The sequence below is a fragment of the Myodes glareolus genome, chromosome 1 (assembly GCF_982192425.1).
Source record: "Myodes glareolus chromosome 1, mMyoGla1.1, whole genome shotgun sequence".
Lineage (NCBI taxonomy): Eukaryota > Metazoa > Chordata > Mammalia > Rodentia > Cricetidae > Myodes > Myodes glareolus.
In genome coordinates this window covers 115924032-115948961 of record NC_142026.1, presented here as the reverse complement: position 1 = coordinate 115948961, position 24930 = coordinate 115924032, and the positions used below count along the sequence as shown (strand labels likewise).

At 44.2% G+C, this 24930-nt stretch overlaps 1 protein-coding gene across 1 annotated transcript; it reads left to right on the top strand.

Moving 5' to 3' along the window:
* The first annotated feature begins 1880 nt into the window (after nucleotides 1-1880).
* Nucleotides 1881-14142, top strand: Perp (p53 apoptosis effector related to PMP22). The gene is made up of 3 exons (XM_048425314.3): nucleotides 1881-2183; nucleotides 10720-10860; nucleotides 12744-14142. The coding sequence occupies exons 1-3, from the start codon at nucleotides 1970-1972 to the stop codon at nucleotides 12968-12970; spliced, it is 582 nt and encodes a 193-aa protein (XP_048281271.1). The 5' UTR covers nucleotides 1881-1969; the 3' UTR covers nucleotides 12971-14142.
* Nucleotides 14143-24930: the final 10788 nt, after the last annotated feature.

The following is a 24930-nucleotide window of genomic DNA, read 5'->3' as shown; positions in this document are numbered from 1 at the left end:
GCATTAACTTAGCAAAATCTAGTTCTCTATCAATCAAAGTCTTTTGAGACGGAAGCTATCTTCTGAGGTCTGTAATTGAGATCTCTCTGCCCATCCAAGCCAGCTCCCTGTTTCCACTGTTTATTTTTAAATGCCTCAATTTATAACTTTCTCTGTTCTGTTACCATAAAAACTTGACAAAACTGTTTCCACTCTGAGACACGAATTTGCGGAGCCTGTATCTCTAGAGGTTTCTGGACAGTAGTCACTTGAATCTGGCTCCAAAATAAACTATTTCTCATCCCCCTTTGAGTCTAAAGAGCATATTGAAGCTGAGTTGTCCCTTTCAGAGATTCTGAACTGCAAATAGCCTTTGTCCAATTCAGTGTTGGTGAGCTCCACTCCTGCCGAACACTGGAAATTGCATCATTAAAGTGAGGAGACATTGTATACAGTCTAAAATCATTCATTATGACACCAATGATAATTCATTTGATTAGTAAAAATATGACGGCTCCGCACAAGTGTATTAGACACAGCCAATCTTTTCATTACTTTTGAAAGCCTCTAGATGTGACGTCAGCATCACTCTTGTCTTCATCGACAATGTGGACAGTTAACCTTGCTCAGAGCCTGCATCCCTGCTGGGTTTTGAAACAGAAATATTGACCTCTAATGACAACCCTTGTGAGTTGTCTCTGTGAAGTGAAGGCTGACCAGTGACATCCTGAGCTCTCGGGCACAGATCTTTTCAGTGTTCTTAGTCCATGCATCCTCAGTAACTACCTGAGAACTCAGAAGAAAAACAGTACTGGCTTCTATTGTGAGCGTCCTGTAATAAAGAGTAAGAAGGATACATCTTGAAGCGCTGTCCCTTTCTTTAAGATAACAGAAGGTTTCAGAAGATCCCTGGGGTACAGGGTAAGAGGTGACACTCATGAATATTGTGGTTGATCTGTCCCAGGCCAGCACGGCGCCTGGCACTCAGAACTTTGTTTCTCTCAGTGCACCTCCTGGCTGTTACCCCACCCTCCCTGCCACACCTGATTCTCAGAGGCAGACGCGGGCTCAGGACAGCTGAGGGGCAGATTTCAGTTGCCCGTGTGTGCTGACATGTGATTTTATTGGAAAAACCAAAAACTGTGTGAAGTGGAAGAACGGGGTGTGACCAGGTTAGATATGTGGGGAACACCCTAACTGGGGCAAAGGGAACACGAAGTTATCTGCGGGGAGCAGCAAGCAAAGTCTTCAAGCATAAAGCACTGGTTACACGAACTGTGTTCAGCCATCAGAGTTTCTGAGTTCCCCAAGTGATCCAGACTGGAAGTTAGACACCAACGTCACCCAGTAATGGAGATGGCCTTCGCAGCCTAGAGTGTGGGCCGGGTTACCCCGCGGGAAGAACTGGCAGGAAAACAGATGTGTGTCTATGGCTGCAACAGTCAAGGTCCAAAGGTGGATCAGGGCAGGAAGCGCAGCCTCTGCCTGTGGGAGCCAGGCACCAAGGCTTCCAGGTTTGAATGCCCAAGTCCTTACACCTTAGGGCCCATCAAGGCCATTGGGGTGTCCCAGACAGGGTGCTTGGAGCTCAAGTGTGGCCTTAGCAGTCAGTGCTCCTCACACCATCTGTGCACACAGCTTAGGGCAGAGCACAGGCTGGCGCTGGAGTGTCCACAGGTGTGTGTGCTGCGCTGGCGGCGATCGGGTGGGACTGCAGGCGGCGGGAGGGACAGGCACGCCCACCCTGGCGCTGAGCCCTGGGTTGGCCTGAGCTCCGCAGTCCCGGTGACCCGGCAGGTCGGGGCGGAGCGCTCTGAGTCACCGGAATCTAGGTGTGGCCCGCACGCCGCGCCCCCGCCGCCAGCCCCTGGCCGCGTCCTCGCGGGAGCCGCCTCTTCCTTTAGTTGCGGTGTCCGCGCTCGCGGGGGGCCACTCTCTGCCGTCGCCACCGGTGCCCCTCGCTCCTCCGCTCCTCGCCGCCACCGACGACATGTTGCGCTGCGGCCTGGCCTGCGAGCGCTGCAGGTGGATCCTGCCCCTGTTGCTGCTCAGCGCCATCGCCTTCGACATCATCGCGTTGTCCGGCCGCGGCTGGGTACAGTCGAGCACCCACCTCCAGACGTCCTCGCTCTGGTGGAGATGCTGGGACGAGGGCGGCGGCAGCGGGTCCTACGACGATGGCTGCCAGAGCCTCATGGATTATGGTGAGTGGTCGCCGCCTCCAGGAAGCCCTTGGGAGACGGACCTGTGACTGCAGCTGGCGCCTGTCTGATTAGGGGGTCAGGGGTAGTGGCTGCTTCAGAAGTCCGCTCAGGGCTCAAACTCCAAAATCTGACTTGAGCCAAATGAAGCAGCAGTTTTAGGTGATCCAAATCAGACTCAGACCTGAAAGAGGCTAATCCAACTTATTTTAAAATAAGATTTGTCAGTTACCTACCTGCGCAAGCTTAACAGCCATTGCAAAGTAAATACTAAAATAACGTGCCAGAGTGAATTCATTTGTTTCACTTCATCTAAATTAAACTTTTTTTTTTTTCCTCATGAGAAAGTCCTTTCAGGCAAAGTTGGAGCAGTTGTGATTTCAATAGATACTTCAGTACCTTTGCTGGTTCGTGTCTGCTCTTGTTCTGGGGAGTGGCCTTGTTGAAGTCTGGTTGTTAGGGAACTTTCCCTGAATCTGATTTAGCATCAGAGAAGTAAACACGTCCCTCCAATGGAGTGGTGTTGGCAGTTTTAACACATCGCAGTGGCCTCCGTTCGCCTCTGCCAGTTCGCCTCTCCCCGGGGAAGTCCCAACACTTGACACAGTCAGTAGTAGTTCTTGGGAGAAAAGCATTTTTCTTCCAGAAGTGGATGTCCCTCTTGTTTAGGGTAGATACAGTAGTGACTGACTGGCAGTGTGTGGGGAGCAAGGGCTACTTTAACCAATGCTTTTCTATTCGGTTTTATTCTTTTGAACTAACAAAAGCAAGTTACTTTTCATCCCTATTCATTTTCTAGTTTCACCAGAACGTGACCCCTTTGCTGTGGCGGCCCACCCAGGGCTTCCCAGGTGCTGTTTGGCTTGGGTTCTGGGCCCCTTATCAGCTGCCTGCTGTAGCTGTATTCTCTCGGGAGGAACTTCCCCAGAAAGGGAGGCGGGTGGTAACACGAGGAGACCGCCACTGTTCCTGCTTTCTTTTCACCTTGGGCTCTCACTAAAATCAGACACAAATGTTTGTCCTACAGGACTTCCTATTGCTACAAATCTTTTAGGTTCTGGAATAACCTAACTGTATCTTAAAATGCACTCAAACTTTCAGAGGATTTGAGAGGTGTGTGTATAGGTTTTTAAAATAGACCCTGTTGAGCATAGCTCATGCCAGGACTGCTACAGCCCCGAAGGGTACTCAGTAATGGAAATCAGCTTGCAGAGGCAGGACAGGTATTCTTGCCAGGACATGATTTGGCCTGCAGGGCCCTCTTGTGAAACACACACAATGCCGGTTCCATGTTTCTTGCCTTATAGGGTGAGCTCATCTTTTAGGGTGTGCCTGCTCTAACCCCAGGCTGATGTGCTATGTGTAAATCTAAGGGGAAAGGCGAGCTTTGGTTCTAGCTTGTTTTTTTAACTGTGAGTCTGAAGCAGTAACTTTTTTTCCGCTACAAGCAAGCACCCATCCAGTGTTCAGTTTGTTTCAATTCACTCTAGAAATCAGCCTTGCACAACCCCAGTTTCCCAAAGGAATCTTGGAAAATTGATCAGGACATTCATGATACAGCGCCCGGTTTTGACTGCTAGGCGATATGTGTCAAAATGATTTAACACTTGAGAGTTTTTCTGTCACCTTTGCACAGGTGATTAAGTACTCCTGTTGTGGTAGACACTGAGATGCATTTCTCCAATGGAAGACTGGCCTACTTGTCAGGCTGTGGAAGGAGACAGGAGGTGTGAAGCCATCTTCAATGTCCCCATCTCCGCTTTATAGACAGGGATGAGTTTAAATATTATTACTCTGCCCAGTCTGTTTACTGCTGACCAGTTTACTACACAACTGTAAAAGAATGGTGTGTCCTACACTTTCAGGTGGTTATCTGGGCAGCCGGGACTCTATAGATCTCCAGAAAGCGTCAGTGGGGCCTTGCTGTCAACAGTATGCTTTCAGGAGCTCACACTGTGTGGAATGGACACCCTCCAACAGTGGTATGAGTGCTGTGTTTTGTATGGCAAGGAGCAAGGTGGATGGGTCTGTTTAAAGCCATATCGGTATAGAACTGAGTATCATGTGCCTCTCACTCTACATGATTCTTAGTGATGCTAGGGAATACTGTTTACTTGAAGCTATTAGCAAAGCAGAACCTTCATTATAAAGTGTTTGACAATCATTTTTTGCCAAGTGATAGTCATAACATTAAGGCTTTTGTTTTGGTAGTGAGGACTGGTTATTTTTGGCAATGTTGACAATAATACTAAAGAATATGCATGCTTTATAAAGGCCAATGATTTCTTAGGGATATGTGAATATATAACATTATTATTATTAATATATTAGTCTTTAATATAAAGAATATATTAGTCTTTATTATTGTTGTTAACATTTTAAGAATTGTGGATTACAAGGTCTTTTCATCTTTTTTTAAATAAATAAAGAAGCCAAGTTAGACCCTGAATGTTTTTGTGTGATAGCAGCAGCTAAATTGAATTTATCTTAGCAAATACTTGTTTGAATGTTTCAGTTTATATCAAGAAGAATATGAGAATCTAAATTTACCATTAAATGATCATCCGAGCTTCTCCTGTAAGCCAAACTCAGGATAAAACTTCAGCGAGTAAGCAATGCTGGTCCTTCTTTTCCAGTGTAGAGAATATTCCCACAGGAAGGTATTTTAAACTTCAGCTCACAGACTTCAGATCCAGGCAAGCTCTGGCTTGTCAGGGTGGAGAACATGGGGGTGAGCTATGCATCAGAGGGGGAAGGGCGATGGAAGGGCTGTGTCTGCCATTTATACTCCGGAGCATGGAGCCTCGGTTTTACCAAAGCTCTCCCTTGAATTCCTCAGTGTGCACCCAGTGTTTTCCCTAGATACCGCTTTTTCACAAGTCAGAGAATCAGACTATCCGATGAACTCTTTAAAGATCATTGAGTGCCCTGATTCCTAAAAGTACAGGCGTGAGAAAAATAAGTTCAAACCACTCATTTACATTAGGCTAAATTCACTGGAAAAGCCTTCATTCTGAGACAAATGCTCTTGCAGCTTTGGGGGTGGTATGATGGGGTGGGAGAGGTTGTGGGTAACATGTTGGGATGGGAGGGGTGGGGGAGTTTGCTGGTGGGAAGGGGTAGGAGGCAAGTGGCTGTTGTTTTGCGATGTTAGACTAGTAGATAGATTTCAAGTGCCTGCATGTACATCTGCTCACATTCTTAACAGCAAATTGAAGGGTCACCCACTCCTTTGATGGACTAACTTTAGAATGCACACTGAAGTACAAACTCTAGGTGTTGAGTACCCACGGTACAGGCTAGCCTCCTTACTGTCTGTTTGTTCCTGTAGCACCCTAGAGAACCTCAGTGCCTTGCTTCTGCCCCTAAAAACACAGACTTCTGAACCTGTGGGATTAGAAAGGAATGAAAGTGATGGAGTTCCAGTTTTCACCAAAGCCCCGCCATTTATGCCAACGGCCATGCAGCTTCCTTTTTGAGGACTTAGTTCTAACCCTTGGACAGTACTACTTAGTTACAAGTAACTCTCCTATGATGACTGAGAGATGTGCCCCCCATCATTCTTGCTGTCTGACATTCAACTAATAGATTTTAAATATTTGAAGGTCTGTTGGCTGCAATAGGGCGTCCTTTCCCGATTCTTACAGGAGTTCTGTAAAAATGCAGTAGTAACTAGTCACCACCCAGCTGGGATTCAGGAGAAAGTGTCAACTGTGTAAGGACTCGCCAGCAGCTGTAATGCCTTGCCAATGGCTCTCCTGCCATTTCTCTACAAGGCCAGCCATTCCTTATTGCCTTCCAGAACTTCTGCAGGATGGTGACCTGGTCCTATATACCTGCATTTAGTAGGTCTGTCCTTAATCGTCCTAGGGAGTTTTGCTCCTCCAGTGTTAAAATCAGCAGCACCTGAAGGACCTGGGAGTTCACTGGAGTCCTGTGTCTCAACCCTACCACATGGATAATCTGTGGTGTAGCGAGTTCCCTGGGAGTGGGAAACGGGGCAGGTTTGGGCTGTTGTTGCAAAAGCTTCCAAGTGGATGCTATTCCTCTAGCTATGCCATTGCCTTCATCTCCCCATTGAATATACAAAACAGTATTTTTCTATGTCATATTCACCTGTGTTTACTTAATTATTGTAGGATCTTTTAATTTTTTAAATATCCAGATTTCACTTCTGCCTGTGAATGGCATACAGAATCTCACAGCAACAGTACAGAAAATATCTGCTAATAACTCTGCTCCTCTAGGTAGGACCTTTGATATTACTGGTTGAAGAAGGCATGTTCTAGAATGTACTTGTATGTACTAGTATATACTTATATGTTCTAGAAAGGAACCTCACTTTAGTTTGATGACACATTGGTGCCCTCAAAGTCTTGAGCAATGGGGTGGACCACACAACTATTTGGATCTATTTGGTCCACATGTAAAATCTATGAAGAACATACCAAGCCCATGGAATGCACTAATTTGGAGGTGGGAAGGGAAATTAGTGAGTTTCTAAAGCACTTACAGATTAGGAATGTCATCAGTATATTCCCTTTTCCTTAGTTTCATTCATAGCAAAAACTTTGCAAAGTAGTACTTAGAAAACAAACTTAAGACATGCACAGAATCCATCTATGAAACAGCAGATCGCTCTTCCTGTGAGGAAACAAAGCGAATAGGCAATTCCTACCCAGAAACACTTTCTCTGGAGCCCTGCCTGCTTTCATCTTCGCGCTTCAGATAGTCAATCACGTCCACACAACTAGGAAGGGTAGTAAAGCTTGGTGTGCAAAATAATAAGGAAGGACAGACTTGTTCAGAACTGATAAAGGTGAACCCTGTCTGCAAAGAGCTGGTGTGAGCCAACAAATCACGAAAGAGGGAGGTGAAGGACACGTTTTGAAGATGGTTGTTTCTCCTCAGTGTTGGTAGCTGAGATGTCATTTGGATCATTGTATAATGCAAAATAGAAGCAAGTTCCCAAAGACTTGTGTACATCTGTATATGTTAAGCTCCCAGGCAACTGAGAGCAAAGGTACCTGGAACACAAGTATTTTAGATTTTTCTAAGCTATATACAGTGAGAACATGCTACTGAAGCCCCTCTGCCCAGCAGCACTCTTCTCAGACAGAGCATTAGGTCTTGATCCTCCCGCTCAGACCTGGGAAGGCTGGCCTCTCCATTCCAAAATAAAATTGCTGTTGACCTCAGAAGGTGTGCTGCCTTGCTTAGAGAAGTCTATCCTGTATCAGCTAGGATCTTTAAAACCATGCCAAGATTTCAGCCTAAACGATAGTTAAATGATTCAGTGTGGGTTTTGCCATGCTGCAAGGAGCAGGTTTTACGTGTTCTGCAACGAGAGTGGCTTTTCTCAAGAGAAAATGTTGCTCAATGTTCCTGTTTGATTTTCTTTAGACTCAGCATTTGGAGTAAGCAGGACATTAACTAATTGGTTTAATAGGGAAAGTGCCCCAGATGGTCCATTTGAAGTGTGTGTTCACCTGTTGGTGTCGGATATGTGCATTAGGTTACTAGTAATTCTTTCCACATCCCTGAAATTTAGTGTGAGCTACACTTCAGTTAAATATCAGAGGAACAAGTCACAGCAGTAGCCTGTCTGTGTTACCCCAATTGTCCTTGGATGAACAGGTAAAATGAATATGGCAAGATTCCACAGAATTTATTTGACTAAACTTTCAAGACAGTTCATGATTGTGGCAGTTCAGTTATTGAAATACATGTCTTGCTAAGAAATGTTTCTGTTCTTATTAAGATCAGATGCTGCTGTCTGCTGTGCTGTTGTGTGTTTGCATTCTCTGTGTGCTTGTGTAGATGTGTTGCCTTTCCTGACTTCATAGAGGGGAAGTATGTCTTGCTTTTTCTGAATGTAACAATTGAGTTTATTGAATTTAAGGGTTGGTAGTAGGTATATAAATACAGAAACAGAAAGACTACGTGATATCAGGTCACATACTGAAACCTGCAAGCTTTGGGGGTAGCATTGCCTCCATTTTAATAAAGCTTAGTCATCTGAAACAATATTATGTCTTTTTCTCATGTGCAGGGTCTTGAATTGATCCTGCCACCACCACCACCACCACCACCGCCGCCACCACCACCACCACCACACATAGACATAAACACACACTACATGAAAGGACTAGAGACTCTTTGAAGGGAGGGAGGGAAGGAGGGAGAAAGCAGAATAGTGAGGGCGAATGTGAGAAGTCAAGGATACATGTGTATGGAAATGTCCTGCTAATTCCTACAGTTGTGTAGGAACTACACAAATCTTTGGCATCCATGGAAGAATCACAAGGTTAGTAACAATCGAGCTGCCTGGATCCTGTCTTTCAAGCCCTGATCCAGGAGGTCTGGAAGGAGGCATAGGAATCTGTATTTTAATAAGCACCATTGCTTAATATGGCAGTCTTGTCTATGGACTATGCTTAAGACTATCCAAACAATGGGTTGTCTACCACAGCATAGCCCTTTCTCATTTAAAAATCCCCTTACACAAAGGACAAGGCAAAAGTGAGAAGAGAGATATTGAATTTTATATTTTGGCTTTGACTTCATTCATGTGTTTTTGAAATAGAATATTATTGTGCTAACCTCGCCCTAAAATCTCTCACTGATCTGACAAGAAGAGCAAGAGTTGGAGGGAAGCTGTAAGAACTGCACCTCTCAACCTGGGTCCAATCACAGGGCATCTCACTCCCTCTATCCCCACTGCTGAGGGGTCATTTGTAGGAAAACACGGTATTAGAAGACATATAAAAATGTCTGTTCTCCTTCTCTTGAGTTCTGCCCCAATCAGTCATGCACCTGAGGAAGCCCTTCAGGCCATGTAGCCGATGGTGAGGGAGTGAATGGGAAGTTAGACCACTTTTGTTAGTAGTAGAGAAGGGTGGGAAGCTGGGTGACACAGAACCTTGGCATAACACAGAACCTTGCAAGTGTGGAACACAGTGAAAATCTGAGGTTCTGGGTAGATATTATGAGAATAGGAGAGGACCTGTTGGACAAGGGGGGGGGGATTACCAGAGAATTATTTGCACTTGGAGGCATTTTTAGGCTGATTTCATAAATAAGGAGACTGGTACATGCTTAGCTGGCAGAGGCAGAGTATCCATGACCTCTGGCTGCATCTAAACCCCTTGCTTTTTCCTGAGCCATTGTTTGACTCCAAGTAGCAAAATGGCCGTGCATAACGCACACATAGTGAATGTATTGTTAGCTGTGCTGTATTCTAGCAAGAAGTAGAACCCAGGGAAGGGGCACATAGCTCCCCTTTAAAATTCAATGAAGAGTGAAATAAGAGCATGCCCAGATGAGAGGGTAAGCAAAACGTTGGCTACGAGTACAATAAAACGCCCAGCCGCAACCAAGAATGAAATGCTAATTCATGCTTAAAATGGCTCATCTTTAAAAAGTAATTTGTTTGGTAAAAGAAGTCAGTCACACAAGGTCACAGAGTGTAAATTTCCATTAGTGGGGACTATCTAGCATATGTAAATTAGGAAGACAGTTTGGTGGTTGCCAGAACTTGGGACGGTGGTAGTGAGGGACAGAATGGGGGTGACTACAGATGGTGTGTGGTTTCCTTTGGAAAGGATGGAAATATTCTTCTGGACTTGTCATGTTGGTAGCATAGCTCTCTGGATATAGTACAGCCAACACAAAACCAACAGCCAACCGCAGGATCATGCACAACTTTTAAAATGTATGTAGTGGGTTCAGGAAGGCTAGAAAGCCAACTAAGTACTTGCTATCTGTGTGCACCCTGTCTTCTAGAGTCTACCAGTATTTCTAAGTTAGAAACGAGGGTGGCTTGAGCCTTCAGAAGTTGCTCTGAGGAATTGATGCGTATCCTAATGCTAATGGCTAGCTTTGGACACCAGGTTGTGTGTGAAGCGACAAGGAGTCAGTGTGAGTTGAAGGATAGGAGTTATTGAGTGGTTCGTGCTTGACTGGCGAATTTCCTTATTTCCGTACCTACAGAAGAGCACAGGGTCTAGTACTGCCCCTGTAGGCCTTCAGGACTCAAAGTCAGTTTCGGACTCACCCCAACTCTTTTTAAGACCAACGTCAATGATGAAGACCTCTTGTGGAATAACTTGTGAATGAAGCGAGATGTTAATATAGACTAAATAATAATCCTTTAAGAGGAAGCATTTCTGAAAGTGTGTAACTTGAATTGTTCAGTATGAAGAATGTGGTCATGTTGTATGTGGATCTGGGTGAACTTTGAAAACTGACCTCTTTCTGTGGAAACTGTGCCAAGCAGCTGAATTTGCATTTTAGAGATGTAAACATTTGCCCCCAAATTTAGGGGGGACAAAACAAGTTATTAATATTCTCCATGTGAATCACCCAACTTTCCCTTGAAGTGTGGAGTTACTTAAATATTCCCAACCCCTTCAGAAAGCAAAAGAAAATTCCTCCCCTCCTGCAGAACTCTATCCTGGGGCTGGGGGTCAGATGATTTGATTAGCAGTTTGGGAGTTGGCATGTCTGTCTAACAAGTGCCTGTGACTCTGTCTTGCAGCGTGGGGACGAGCGGCTGCCGCTACACTCTTCTGCGGCTTCATCATCCTGGTCATCTGCTTCATTCTCTCCTTCTTCGCCCTGTGTGGACCCCAGATGCTCATTTTCCTGAGAGTTATTGGAGGCCTCCTCGCCCTGGCTGGTAAGACAGAGGCACCAGGTCCTCATTTGTAATCAGTGGGTGTGGGGAGAATGTTCGAGCCCATCTCTGTGGATGTTCATGGAAGAACTCTGGCAGTTATATTTTCTGATTTGTCCTCAGAAATGAGTCACCCACCGCAGGCAAAAGTATCAGAGGACAACTGTGTGTTGGGAATCCGAGTCCCTTTCCCTCTGTGTCTCAGATAGTATTCTGTTATCTGGATTCAAATGACCAGAGTTACCCGCTGTATGTTTCTCTCTCTTAAGTATCCCTATCTGCTAAAACCAACCCTGGAGACCAGGGCTGTGTCTGTCTTGGAAGTACAGTAACCTTCAGGGTGGTTGCTAGCCTGGCTTCCTGTGAGCTCCATGCTGAAGGGACTGAACGTCCCTGACCTACTTTACTTTTTGAAGGATTTGTGATACGGTACGATAGCGAGGGGCTAGACCTAGAATCTGTAGCACAAAGCCTGTGCCGGGGACCTGACTCCAGCAGAAGTGAGGACACGGAGTGATGCGGGCATGTAGAACTTAGGGCACACATTTATTAACAGAATGTAAGGTCCTGGGATTTAGGAGTAAAGACTATATGAAGTTTCTGGCAAATGCCTGTCAAAGTGACGTGATCCCAGCTCCCAGATAGATTCAGAAGTGAAGTTGAGTCCCTGGAGAGATGGCTCAGCTGTTAAGAGCACTGGCTCCTCTTCCAGAGAACAGAGGTTCAATTCTCAGTGCCCTCATGTTGGATCGCAACCTTCTGTAGCTCCAGTGTCAGAGGATCCAATGCCTCCTTCTGCTTTCCACGACACCATACATGCAGGCAAAGCATCTACAAAAATAAAATAAAATCGAGAAACTAAAGAAACTAAGACCAAAGAAGGTGTTGGTTGATAGGATAAATCAGGCCATAGCTTATTTCTCAAGATACCAATTAAGGACCAGAGGGAAGCCAGGGCAGAACTTCAGCCATGAACTGGGAGAGACAATTTATGTAGCCAGGGTTGGAAGCAGGCCAGAAGTTCTATGACTATATAGCTCCCATAAAATCAAGCATGCACCAAGAGAATAATGTTAGTGCCACATGTGAGAGGGAGGAAGGGAGGGAAAGTGGGAAAGAAGGAAAGAAAGGGAGGGGAGAGAAGGAGGAGGAAGGGAGGGTGAATAGGAAACCACTTTAATGTCTATCTGGTGCTCTAGAGAGGACTTAAGATGGCAGAACAATGATGCGGGCAAGGAACGGTTTCATCCAGTTAGATGCTCAGCATCATGAAGCAAGATCTCCTGCTTGTTTTCTACCTGGTGTGTGTGTGTGCATGACACTATGGGTTCCAGGGATCTCTGACATTCCTGGTTTGGCTCATGATTAGCAGATTCCTCTAATCGCTAAGCATCCTTATAGGGGGACTATTATTAAAGGGAGAAACTTGGTGAACTGGGTATTATTACTGTGTGGTAAATACCACGACCAAAACCAACCTGACGAGGAAAGGGTTTTAAAAGTTATACTTGATCAGGAAGGGAAACCAGAGCAGGAGTTCAGACAGGAACCGGAGGCAGGAATCTAAAGCAGGAATCATGGAGGAACGCTGCCTACTGGCTTGCTCAGTGCTCAACTTTCTTTACACAACCCAAGACCACCTGACCATGGGTGGCATGACCCACAGTGGGCTGCACCTTTCCTCACCAATCATTAATGAAGAAAGTGCCTCACTGACATGCTCACAGGCTGGTGGGATGAAGGCGTTTCTCGAGCTGAGGTTTCCTCCTCCCTTGGAGATTGTGGCTTGGGGGGAGTTGACAAACACTAACTTGCACATTGTGCACCATTCGCGTATTTAGTCATTTGTACCTTCGTACTCTGAGCTCATTTTTCCTTCCCTTTAGCTGTATTCCAGATCATCTCCCTGGTAATCTATCCAGTGAAGTACACACAGACCTTTGACCTCCATAGTAACCCTGCTGTCAATTACATCTACAACTGGGCCTATGGCTTCGGATGGGCGGCCACCATCATCTTGATTGGCTGTTCCTTCTTCTTCTGCTGCCTCCCCAACTACGAGGATGACCTGCTAGGCAATGCCAAGCCCAGGTACTTCTACACATCTGCCTAATGTCAGAGAGAGACCCCAAGAGAAGCCCTGCTGCAAGATGGGTCCCGAGGAGGAAACTGTCCCCTGAGTCACAAGGAACCTACGTTTGGGCAGTGTTCATGTGATCAGAAATGCTGGAATAAATACTAAAGAAAATGCTTCGTAAATCATGTTAAGTTTCATGTCCTGTGTGTGTCTTGTGAAGTTAAAAAAGACTTGTTTCTGTTTGCTAGTTATGTACTAATTCTTCTTGTATCACATCTATATCATTAGGCTGCATTTGTTAAAGAGCATGTGTGCGAAACTAATAAAATGGAAACGAGATGGAAGCTTTTGTTTTTCAAGTTAGAATGGATTGTTTCTACTAAGAGCTAATTTCAATGATCAAATTCCCTGAAAAATTAATGCAAAGAACACAACAGACTTTTTTGAGTTTTCAGTTACGTGGAGAAGCAGACTGATGACTCTAAGGCTAAATTTAGATTTTCCTAAATGAGCATCGCTGGTGAGGCTTGCTGGTTAGTGTTTTGAACAATGGCCTTCTCCCTACGCTTTTTGTTGACTCGCGCTGATGTGCGGGAAAGTGTTCTAATACGGTCAAAGCAAGTTACGATAGTCAGGCCGCTGTCACCGCTGAACTGCTATAGCGAAGTTCCCTCTTTGACTGCAGTTTAGGGGGGTAGGGTGTGGGAAGAAGCCATATTAAATCTGTACAGTTTCATGTCTATATGTTCAGAACCAGCACAGACCGGATGGGAAGATGGACTAGGGCTGGTTCATCCTGATGGGTGGATGAGATGAGGTTGGGTAGGAAGGCATCGGAGGGGATCACTGTAACAGCAAGGTCCTTCAAACATCCTGCGGAGAAGAAATGTCAGTTCCTCAGCTCAGCCTCCGCTGGGCCCTGCTGAGGATCAGTTGGGATAGATTTTAATTGTAACAGAAACCTAAATAGAATGAAAAACCTGGTCTTCCTTAAAATGTCTGATATGATACACACAACTGGAGAATTCAGGAATGAGTTCTGCATAGACACTGGATGGGCTGTTATTAGTAGTGTTTTTATCATTTGTACTTACGTTATGGAAACTAGCTTGTTTTATACAGCAGATCACTATTTTTTAAGTTGCAGCAACGGCAATTGTGGTTTTCATTTCCAGCTTCCCCCAATAAACCAGGTGTTCAAATCCTGAGTCTGGTTTGTAGTTTTTTGTTGTTGTTGCTGCTGCTAATTTTCCATCTATGAGGGGTATTAAAAATGCTTTCAATGGGTAAAGACATTAGACAAAACAAAGTCTCCTGTCTCACTTCTGAAAGTCTTGCTTAGTTTTCAGTTACATTTTTAAAAGTTCATCCTACAACTTGAGTCTTGGGTACTGTGGTACATAAGGAACTCATTGTCATAAGCTCTACAAGCAGCCTTCATTGAACACAATTATATTACATTGCTTATTTGGGTCTTGGTTAAAAACAGTCAGTTTGTTAAGCCTAAACTTAGATAATTCAGAATACTTGTGAAACCAGTATCTCTCTGCCTCAACTTGTTTTTATCATTTTTGTGAATCTTAGGTTTGGGCTGACCTGTCCCCTCATCTCAATTATAGTTTTTAATATGTTAGCAAACTCTAAAAGTCTAGTGTGTACTTCCTTCCTCCTCAGCGAGCGATCCCATGCATGCAGACATCCAACAGTGTCCTTCAGGCTGTGCCAACAGTGAGTGACTGCGATTTATTGTTGACAGGTTCAGATCCCCAGATTCAATTGTGTGGGTTAGTTGAAGGACCACCCCTTTCTCATCTCTGGTTGTGAGCCTTCTCCTTGTGATGGGCCTCTTCTATCCAGGAAGTGAAGATGGGAGTCTCTGTTTTCCCTGCCCACCTTCCCATTCAAGTATTTCCCCACATTGGTTGAAAGTTAGTCCTACCACAGTGCCTGGAAAGTGTGAAGCGGGCAGCAGACTGGCCAGCAGAAGGATAGAAACATATTCTGCCCTCCTGTTTCCTTTGGCTGGTTGCTCCTTGGCAGTGGATTTTTATCTTATCCTTTCTGATATATGAAGTACGTATTTCATCATACGCTTAATTTACACCATGTTTTTTTTTACTCTAACTTTTCTGTGACAGGCTGAGCATTTGAACTGGTAATTAGTGCTAAAATTCCCATCTGCCAAAGTAATAGCATAGCTATTTTAAGAAAATAATGGACATAAAGATGAACAAACTTAGGTCTGTGTGCAAAGAATGTCAGATTACAAACTTCTCCGGAGCAGACATTTCGAGTTTTGACCTGTTTGACTTGCTTCTTCTCTTCCTCAGTCAGCAACACACTGTATTTTAATGATAAATAGCTTAGGGAAAATACAAGTTAGAGGGGGCCACGAGTTGATAGGACAGAAACCACCTGCCGGAAACCCTGGAGACAAAGGCACCCTGAGTATCATTCTTTCTGAGCATTCCATTTCTTGCACCCCTACCCAAGTACGCAGGTCCTCCAGGTCTCTGAGGTTCTGAGTCCCCATGACAGATCTACATTAAGCACAAGGCATAGTCTCAAGAATTCTGGGCTGGCTTGACTAAGAAATCACCTAGAGTCCAACAGTGCGTTGTCTGAGATTTCCCATGGCAAGACTGAGGTAGTTTTTAGTTGCCTAATGATATTGAGTTACCGCCCTTTAAATAAGCAGAGCCGGTTCTCAAACAATTATCTCATGCACACACTGAGCGGTCAGATGTGCTAAGTGCCGCTTGCTATTGACTGTAATAAAGGGGTAGTACATGGAGGTCCTTTGCTTTCCATGTAGGTGGCTGTGCAGGGTGATTAATTCAAGCTCCAAAACTATACACTATGGAAAGAATGGCCATGAAATCCCACAGGAGGCCAGAATCATAATGACTCTATCAACTTTCCTCTATTAGAATAGAGTCTAATCTAATGACTCTATTCTGAGGGATATTCCTATGACTTTAATAAAACTTGCATATTGAAAACTTGCCTTGCTTTCTTAGATTCTCCCAGAAGGGCCTATGTGAGTCTGTCCCCAACTGTGGCTCTTGCTGGCTGTGCAGGCATGGGTGGCTCATTCCCTCAATGGTCTTGGTATCTTCATCTGTATCAGGAACTGAAACCAAGTCTTCTGTAACAAGGACTGCACAATTACTAGTTAGTTAATTTGCTCATTCTTCTAGGGGAAGGGAAAAGGCTAAAGTGAAGCTGTATTTTTTTTTTTTTGGTGTTTTATTTCAAATGCTTTTCATGAGTAGGCAGAATATTTAAAATCACACTACTATGGTGGCAGAAGTTTATTTGTTTGTTTTTTCATAAAAATAAAAGATTATTTATTAAGATGGAAGTTTTCGACTATGAACTGAGAGTTTCCTATTCCGGGTGCTGGAGTAGAGTAATTTGGTGCGTTTCTTCTAGTCGACCAGGAATCCATAATGAGAGGGTCCTGCTAGCTGACCACACATCTTCATCAGCTTTCTAGAAGATAAGGAATGAGTGACATTGGGCCCTGCAGCTAACACATGCAAGACCCCTCAGATTGTTGAGAAGCCATAGCTCTGACGCTTGGTGAACCCCGAAGAGGTGCCAAGTGGCAAAGGTGGAGATGGAGAGAAAGAGAGAGACTGCACGGGGGGAAGGGTGAGAAGAGGGAGGGGAGGGTGGAAAGTGTGTGGTCGAGGGCATTAGTTAGAGGTCTGTTCCTTGGGCCCCTGCTAGTTGACCTAACACCTGTTCCAAATTCTCAGAGTGGGAAGACAGGCCCCAGGTGTTTTCCTGTAGCTAAAACCCAGGGATAACGATCAGCCTCATTAACATGCTCTGTCCTAATGACTTTCCACATATTAACCATATAAATTTCCCCAGACCCTTTCCTGAGGATGACATTTTTTCTTACCGGTTCTGTGAGAAAAAAATGGAAGCGTGTTACTTGGTGAGGTAGCTTTCTAAAGGCCAGACATCTCGTAAAGAGCAGCAATGACAGTAACCATAAATGAGAAGAGGGAGGCCGAGCAGGGTTTAGTAGGGTAGGGCATGGAATTAGCGTTGTGTGGGTGTATGCAAACCTTGCTTTCCTTCCCTCCTATGGCTTTGGCTCCCTTGATCTCTCCTACGTCACGCTGCAAGCAGCAGGAATCTACCTGGCTCCCATGTTTGGGGACACGTGCTAGAGAAGAGGATCAAAAGAATGAAGAGCCATGTCTGGTGGCAGCGGCTTCTTCTGGGAATGGTGTGGATAAGTAAGTCATCTAAAGGCAATGAAGGGTGTGTGTCTGTAAACAAATGTCCCACCCAGGACCCCAACGTCTATGCTCCACTGCAGCAGGTGAGAAAGTTCACTTGTTTTAGAATGAGTGTTCATCGTTGACTGCCTTTTCCTAGTGCCCCTCTGTGGCTGGACCATGTGAGTCATCGCTTTGAAGCCTTACACATAGGAAGCCCTTTTCCAAAATATCGCATGGGTGTAGTTGAAACTGGTGCACGCCATCTTGATCAGGGAAGCCTGGCACTTAAAGCTCCCCAAAAGCTTACTGAATTATGTAATATATATAATGAGATATATTGCTTTTCCTAAGGGGCTGTTTTAATATTATGTATTATCTGATCCTAACTGGAGTTAATGTCTTTAGACATTAAAGACAGAGCCATCCATAGGCTACATTAAATTGTGTGTTTTAATTATCATCTATAGAGTACTATGAAATTTATGTTGTAGAAAACATCTTACAATCACAGGGTTGCCATATTGATGAAACGGAGCACATAAATATAGTTGCATCATAACCAACCATTTTAGCTTATTTACATCACAGAATATTCCTGATCGGAGTTAGACTCCCGGCGGGGGAGGGGGTTTCACTTTCAGGTACATTATGTCTAAATCTTTTGCACCCAAATACTCAAGAAGAAAGAAAATGTGTAAGTTGTAAATAGTTGGGTACTCAGGGTCTTTGCTTTGTGAGCTGAATTTTAGGCGAGCGTAGGGTGCTGTTTCTAAATTTCACAATTCTTCATAGTATCTGGGTGTATGTGCTCTGGGTGTGGCAGAGATGAGTCGAAAGTACCTCAAGTGTGGGAAGACAGCCAAAAGGGAAAATTAAGTAAAACTCAAATTCAAGTCATGTTGATGATCTTCCTCTGGCCTTCTCTGAACTTCAGTGCTTTCTTTAAGAGCCCATTCTGCTTAGCCCTAGAAATAAATAGGAAACAGGGGAGAGAGAGTGACAGGGAAAAAGATGGACAGACACAGACAGACAAACACAGAGAGAGACAGAGACATATAGAGATAGAAAGAGAGAGAGACAGACAGACAGACAGACAGAGATGGACACACACAGAGAGAGAAAGAGAGAGCTTTTGAAGATAATTCTCCTGTGAAGAAATGGAATCTTGTTGGTTTAAGTACATAAGAGCATCTCAAGGATGAGTCATCACGCAGTCCTAATGGGTGGTTGTTCAAGGGTTTGTGCAGCCAGTTTTTCCAGTACAAAGACTTGTGATAATTAACCAACAATTCGCAACTGCTTTCGGCTAGGTTGCTCTTAAGAAGGAACACTTATTTAAAATAAAATGCTAAACTTAATCACTGAACGTGATTGATTGGTGGATGAGGTTTTGCAAGCAATTTCCATATGCGAATCCGGTTTCCGAGGCTTCTACTCTCTGTTCTGGGGAGGATAGTCTTGCATTGAAATCTTTCTGTGAAAATCTGTGTTTCTGTTTGCTAACCTGCCCAGTTTCTAAAGTCAAGTAACATTTCAAGGCCCAAGCCTTTCTCAAGAAAAGCAAAACAGAACAGAACAACAAAATAAAACCCTCCCATCTAATTTCATGCAAGGACGAATGATGAAAGAGAAGTTGGCACACTTAGGAGGAGCGGGTATTTGTTGTATCACTGGACTAATGACCACTTTTGAAGATATCTAGATATCAGCAGTTGGATACATCAAGATAAGTGATATCAATATGATAAGACAAATTCTTGGCAGATCCCAAATGAGAACAAATGCCCCTTTTCCCCCCTCTCTCACAGAATACTCCACTGGTCACACAGCATAGGTGACTCCTGGCCTCATTCTGGAATGGTCTTCTTGGTAAAGCTTGGGAGAAGGTTGCCGTTCCTCTGGACCAATGCAGCTGTTCTCCTAGAATATCTAAGGCTGGAATCTGGGTACCTTGTATACAGCTGCTCAGCCCCACCAGGGTAGCCAGACACCTCAGTGAAAGTGTCCAGACTCCAAAATGAACCTTCATTAGAGGAAGAAATTCCTGTGATTGCTCTTTGAAGTTGGTCAAGTTTTCTTCTCCACTTACAGTCTCTACTTGTCATCTGGCAGTGGGGGCACACCCCTTTAATCCCAGCCTTTGGGAGGCAGAGGCAGGCAGATCTCTGTGAGTTCAAGGCCAGCCTGGTCTACAGAGTGAGCTCCAGGACAGCCAGAGCTATACAGAGTAACCCTGTCTCAAAAACAAAACAGCAACAACATTCTCTACTTGTCTCTTCCAAAATTCTGCCTGTGAACCCAAAGAGAAGGATTCACTATGAGGGTGAGCAAACCTCTCTCATTCCATATTTCTAAACTCAAACTCAGGCTCGTCACAAATGAAACTAGAGGCAGAGTCAAGTCTTGTCCCTTGTCCTTTGTACATGATACAGGAATCCAGGAGAAGATGTTACAAAAAGCAGGAAGAAAAGAAAAGAGTAAGGGAGCAGAGCTTTGTGGTATAGGCATGTAATCCCAACTACTTGGAAGGCTGAAGCAGGAGGGTTGCTTGTTCAAGGCCTGCCTGGGCTGCAGAATGGGTACAAACCAGCCAGAGTAACTTAGCAAGATGCAGTCTTACGATCAATCAATCAGTCAGTCAATCAATATCATCATCATCACATCAGCATTATCATCCTCATCATGAAAGGGCTGGGAGTTATAGCTCAGTGGCAGAGTGCCTACTAGAGCACACACCAGACTGGAGGTATTATCAATAAAGGACTACACGCCACGTGGAGGCCCCTCCATTCCCAGTGCTTCCCCAGTAGGTTTGGACTGAACAGGCTAACAGCAACTGGCTAGTGCCCCAGAGCCCTGGTGATGTCCCTGAGACTCTTGGGTGTCTCTTTTGCTCTTGGGTAGCGGAGCCCTCTTCCTTCTTGTAAAGCTGAGTCGCTGTCAACAGCCATTGCTGCTCTCAACTCTGTCTGCTGTCTCAGCTCCACTGGGCTGGTGTGGAGCTGAGTGCTGGGTATAAATGTGCCCGCCTGCTCACACTATGTCACTCACAGTCTTTTGCACTTAGAACAATTTTCCAATTCGACGGCTATCTAATTCTAGCTACTTTTGTGCTTAAGGGAGTCTGTGAAGGGAGCGCTCTGTTCTCACCAGGCAGAGGATTCCTGTCTGACAGCAGGTAGTTGAGAGAGGCCCTGCTGGGGCCCTGTGTTTGTTTTGGTAACACAAGCAAGCTCTTTCCTCTCCACCTGGGTGTCAGTGAGTCATCACAGCATGAGGCAGGGCTGCCAGAGGACAGGGCAGACAAAGCCTGTGTCTAACCTTCTAAAACACAGTGCCTCTTGGAACAATGTTGGCATTGATCTAAGAAGCTCCATCCCTGGCCAGTGATAATCCCAAAGAATGCTCGGGTGGCTTTTATCCGACACCAAGCTGGCAATTAATTAGTCACAGGCATCAGCCGACAGAAACTGTCGTTTTCTTTTAAATTCTACAAATGCCTGTAAGACTTTTGCAGAAAAAGAAAAGCCATGGTATATAATTATGATTCAGGATTTTCAGGACAGGAAGAAGTATTAGCCTTTCCTTTCTTTAGAGGAGTGAATACCAAAGGCTCTGCCTCCCCCCAAATCTGTAATTCATGCTCATAGATATTACTAAAAAAGACTCTATGGTAAGTAATAAAATACCAGTCATGTATACCACTTTTACCACCATGTTACTATGTTATATGTCAGGCGTGTTTCTTTGGACACACTAAGTAAGTACATGACTGTTCTCATTTTAGAGTTAGGGATTTTGCGGCTTTCAAAGTAAAACCAGGAAGTTATGACTCCATATTGGATTGTCTGACTGCTATATAGACAGCTTTGCACAATAGAGACAAAAAAAAAGATATAAAGGGTTTTGTTTTGTCTTCTTCCAGTCATACAAAATTTAGAACTGTTAATACAGAGAAGGAAGATGGGCCTCGTGGCACAGGCCTGTAACCCTTTTGCTCAGAAGACCTGTGTAAGATGAGTTGAAGTTAAAACCTGCCAGGGCTACAGAGAGCATTCAGAGCGAGCCTGGGTACCTTTGCAAGACTCTGTCTCAAAAGTAATAATAATAGTTCCAATAGCCCTGGGGCTAGAGCTATAGCTTATTGCTATAGCTCTTGTTTGCCAGAACCTGGGTTCAATCCTTAGTATTGCCAAAAACAGATTAAAAAAATATTGATGCCACATAGAGGTTCATCAAAAAAACTGCTCAGGGCATTCCCCCAACCCACTTAGTACTAAATAAAATAGAAGTCATCAAGAGGAAGTTCAGATGCCTGAACATGCTTTTCATGACTGTTAGCAATACAGGAACACTTCCGAAAAGAGCAGGTTGATTTATTTGAAAGCTGATCCTAAGGAAGGATTGAGAGGAGGGCAGGTTGGAAAAAAAGATAAGTCTATGCCTAGGGTCTGATGACTGCTGGGGACAACTGGGGCCATACGGCTGATGACATTGGAGCTGTGTAGGGGGCAGTTTGAACCGACTCTGTTGAAGTGTGGGGAACTGGCTTGTGAACACAATGGCTTCTGTCCTTCACTGCCAAATCTTGCTCTTTGACTTTTCAATTCAACATGCCTTGGCTGCCTCACGTGCAGGCTGAGTAAGCTTTCTTGAGGTCAGGTGAAGCTCTCAGGGCCAGAGGCAGAAGGATACTTGGGGTTGGAAGCTGCAAGGATGTGCGGAAACCATTGGCAGGAGCTGCAGGTGACAACACACCTGGGTTTGGATTGATCAGCATTGGGCAATGTGATCTGGGCCCTCAACTCCTTCTGGCTTTGCTGCTTTCACCTCTGCCCACACTGAGGCGTCCCTGGTCCCAAAGCAGTTAGATGCCGTAGTCTCTGAAGTACAATTTAAAAAGGAGAATCTGTGGAAATGGGTATAGTCCTACAGCCGTGGCTGTGCCAGGCTTTTAACTGGCCTTTTAGGAACAGCATCTATACCCCCTGGTGATTAACATGGTCCGTTAATCCCAGGTAACAATTAACTCTGTCAACCTGCTGGTCTACTTTCAGGGGACACTCCAAATGACCAGAGGCAGCAGCTATAACTTGATGGAACCCTTATTATGTTATTATGTCCCCTGGTTAAAGTATTTCTTTTACTTATGTTACTATGTCCTCCGGTTAAAGTATTTCTGCTATCTATCTATCTATCTATCTATCTATCTATCTATCTATCTATCTATCTATCTATCTATCATCTATCTATCTATCATCTATCTATCTATCTATCTATCTATCTATCTATCTATCTATCTATCATCTATCTATCTATCGTCTATCTGTCTATCTATCATCTATCTGTCTGTCTGTCTGTCTGTCTATCATCTATCTATCTATCTATCTATCTATCTATCTATCTATCTATCTATCTGTCTGTCTATTGTTGTTCTGGGGATCAAACTCAAGGTCTTGTGTGTGGTATGCAAACAATTTACTACTGAGCTACATTCTTGGTCCTGGGTTGAAATATTTCTACTATCCTTAGGGACTTTGATTTTTAATTCTGATAGAACTTCCAATTAGAAGAAGACTATGTCCACTACCCTCAAAGACACTGGGCATATGATACATGGGGCTGATCCCTGGCTCCAAATAGTTTTCTGTCAGCCGATCCCATAACCAGCTGAAGAGGTTGCTTTGACATTTTATCTGTTTGCTAGCCCCTGGGAGATAAAGGTCATGAGAAAATCGGGGGCTCCCATGGCTGTGCATACACCATCACATTCCAGTTCTTGTCATTTAAGGAATTACACAGTGCATCCTATCAACCACTCAGAAATTCATGAAGTTTTAGATAATGGGACTTGTGGGTGTGGGGGAGGCCCTGCTTTACCTTTCTGCTTAAGTCACCAGCTGAGCCAGAGGATGAAGCTGGCTTACAATAACTTAAATATAACATTGCTATTTATTAAATATTAGTTTATTTAATTAATTATGATTACTATTACCACCTATCAAATTAATAGAAGAGAATCATACAAAGTTAAAATAATTCAAGAGCCCTTCTAAGGAAAGAAAGCCACAAAAGCCTGACAGACCCTAAATATTTTTCTACTAGGTTGAGTAAAGAAGGCTAAAGGAAGGCCAGAATCATTTTAACAAGGTCTGTGTGTATGAGATTCTCTTGTCTCTGATTACCTTTGGAGTAAATTTCCCCCACTACGTTCTCTCCTGCTACAGGAAGAACGTCTCTAGGGTAAGTTGTTTTTTTTTTTTTAAGATTTATTTTCATTTTATGTGCTTGGGTGTTCTGCCTGCATGTGTGTACCACTTGTGTGCCCAGTGTCTGCAGAAGCCAGAAGAGGTCATTTGTCCTGTGGAACTGAAGTTACAGGTCATTGTGAGTCTCCATGTGGGTGCAGGGAACTGAACCCAGAACCTCTGGAAGAAGAACCAGTACTCTTATTCACCGAGCCATCTCTCCAGCCCCACCAGATAAAAGTTTATCCCATTTGCAGTAGAAAGGGGAGATTGGGATGCCCTTCTTCTTTCATGAGTACCTTTCACTCAAAGATCCTAATATAAAAATAGTGCAGTTTTTAGTTGTTTGTTTCCATGAGTTTCACATAGGACCAACAGCAAGGAAGAGAAGCTGAGACCAGCGTCAAACTCAGGGGGATGAACCATGGTGTGCCCAGTACCAAGGATGTGAAGCCATCAACTTGCCTCCATGGATGTAGGAAGATAAGACCTACCAGGCCAAAAGAAGCCAGCCTGGAGTTTGTCTGGAGATGTCAAAGGTGTCCTGTGTATGTCTAGTCAAAAAACTAAACTGTGTTTCCTGAGTGTCTAGCAACAGGCACGGTCAGAGGTCTTGATCACACCTAGCATGAGATGTCAACTGCCAATGGATCAGAATGCCTGGGTATTGGGAGGGTATATAAGTTTTTCTCTGTTGTTATATAAACGAGTCTGCTGTAAACCTTCTACCTCATCCCTGCAAAGGTTGAAGTCACACCTTTTCACCCCTCCACCAAAGACCTTAGGACCAGCAACACATGGGGGAGCATTTACAGGCACGTTGGAGGTACATCATGGGTTCAGATTTAGGGGACTGTAATAAAGTGAATATCATAGCACAGCAAGACGTAGAGTTGGTAATTTCTCTAAAATAAGAAAATAATAAACTCTACCTCTTTTGTTGACCATTCATTTTTGCTAAAGGTTTTCTTTAAACATGAGCATTTTACCAATGGCAGAACTTTCAAAGTTATAGTCAATCTTCTTGAATTCCACTGCTACTTTACCAAATACAATTCTGTAAATATGATAAGTCATTTGTTGTCTCAACAGCATCTACAGGGTCTTTATCTGGAACTCATTCTGTCTCAAGAATCCACTTTTTTTGCTCACCACAAAACACACATTTCCATCTCATGACTGACAGGTACTGTAGCAACTCCAAAGCCCACTTTTAATTCAAGGTCTTTTGCTTTTTTACAGTTATTTCTCCCACTTCAGTCTTGAACATTTCAAACTCACAGAGAATGTAACACGTGGGCCTGCTTGTTGGGGTTTCTGTCCTCCCACCAGGTTCCACAGCCATTTGCCCCCCCCCCAAAAATCACAGAGAGTGTCTATATTAATGATAAACTGATTGGCCCATTAGCTCAGGCTTCATATTAGCTCTTATAACTTATATTAACCCATTATTCTAGTCTATGTTAGCCACATGGCTCAGTAACTTTTTTCGTGGGGCAGGTCACAT

Coding starts and splice junctions, on each gene's coding strand:
- Perp (XM_048425314.3), top strand. CDS start 1,970: ATGTTGCGCTGCGGCCTGGCCTGCGAGCGCTGCAGGTGGATCCTGCCC. Junction 2,184..10,719: donor CCAGAGCCTCATGGATTATG/GTGAGTGGTCGC, acceptor TCTGTCTTGCAG/CGTGGGGACGAGCGGCTGCC. Junction 10,861..12,743: donor AGGCCTCCTCGCCCTGGCTG/GTAAGACAGAGG, acceptor CCTTCCCTTTAG/CTGTATTCCAGATCATCTCC.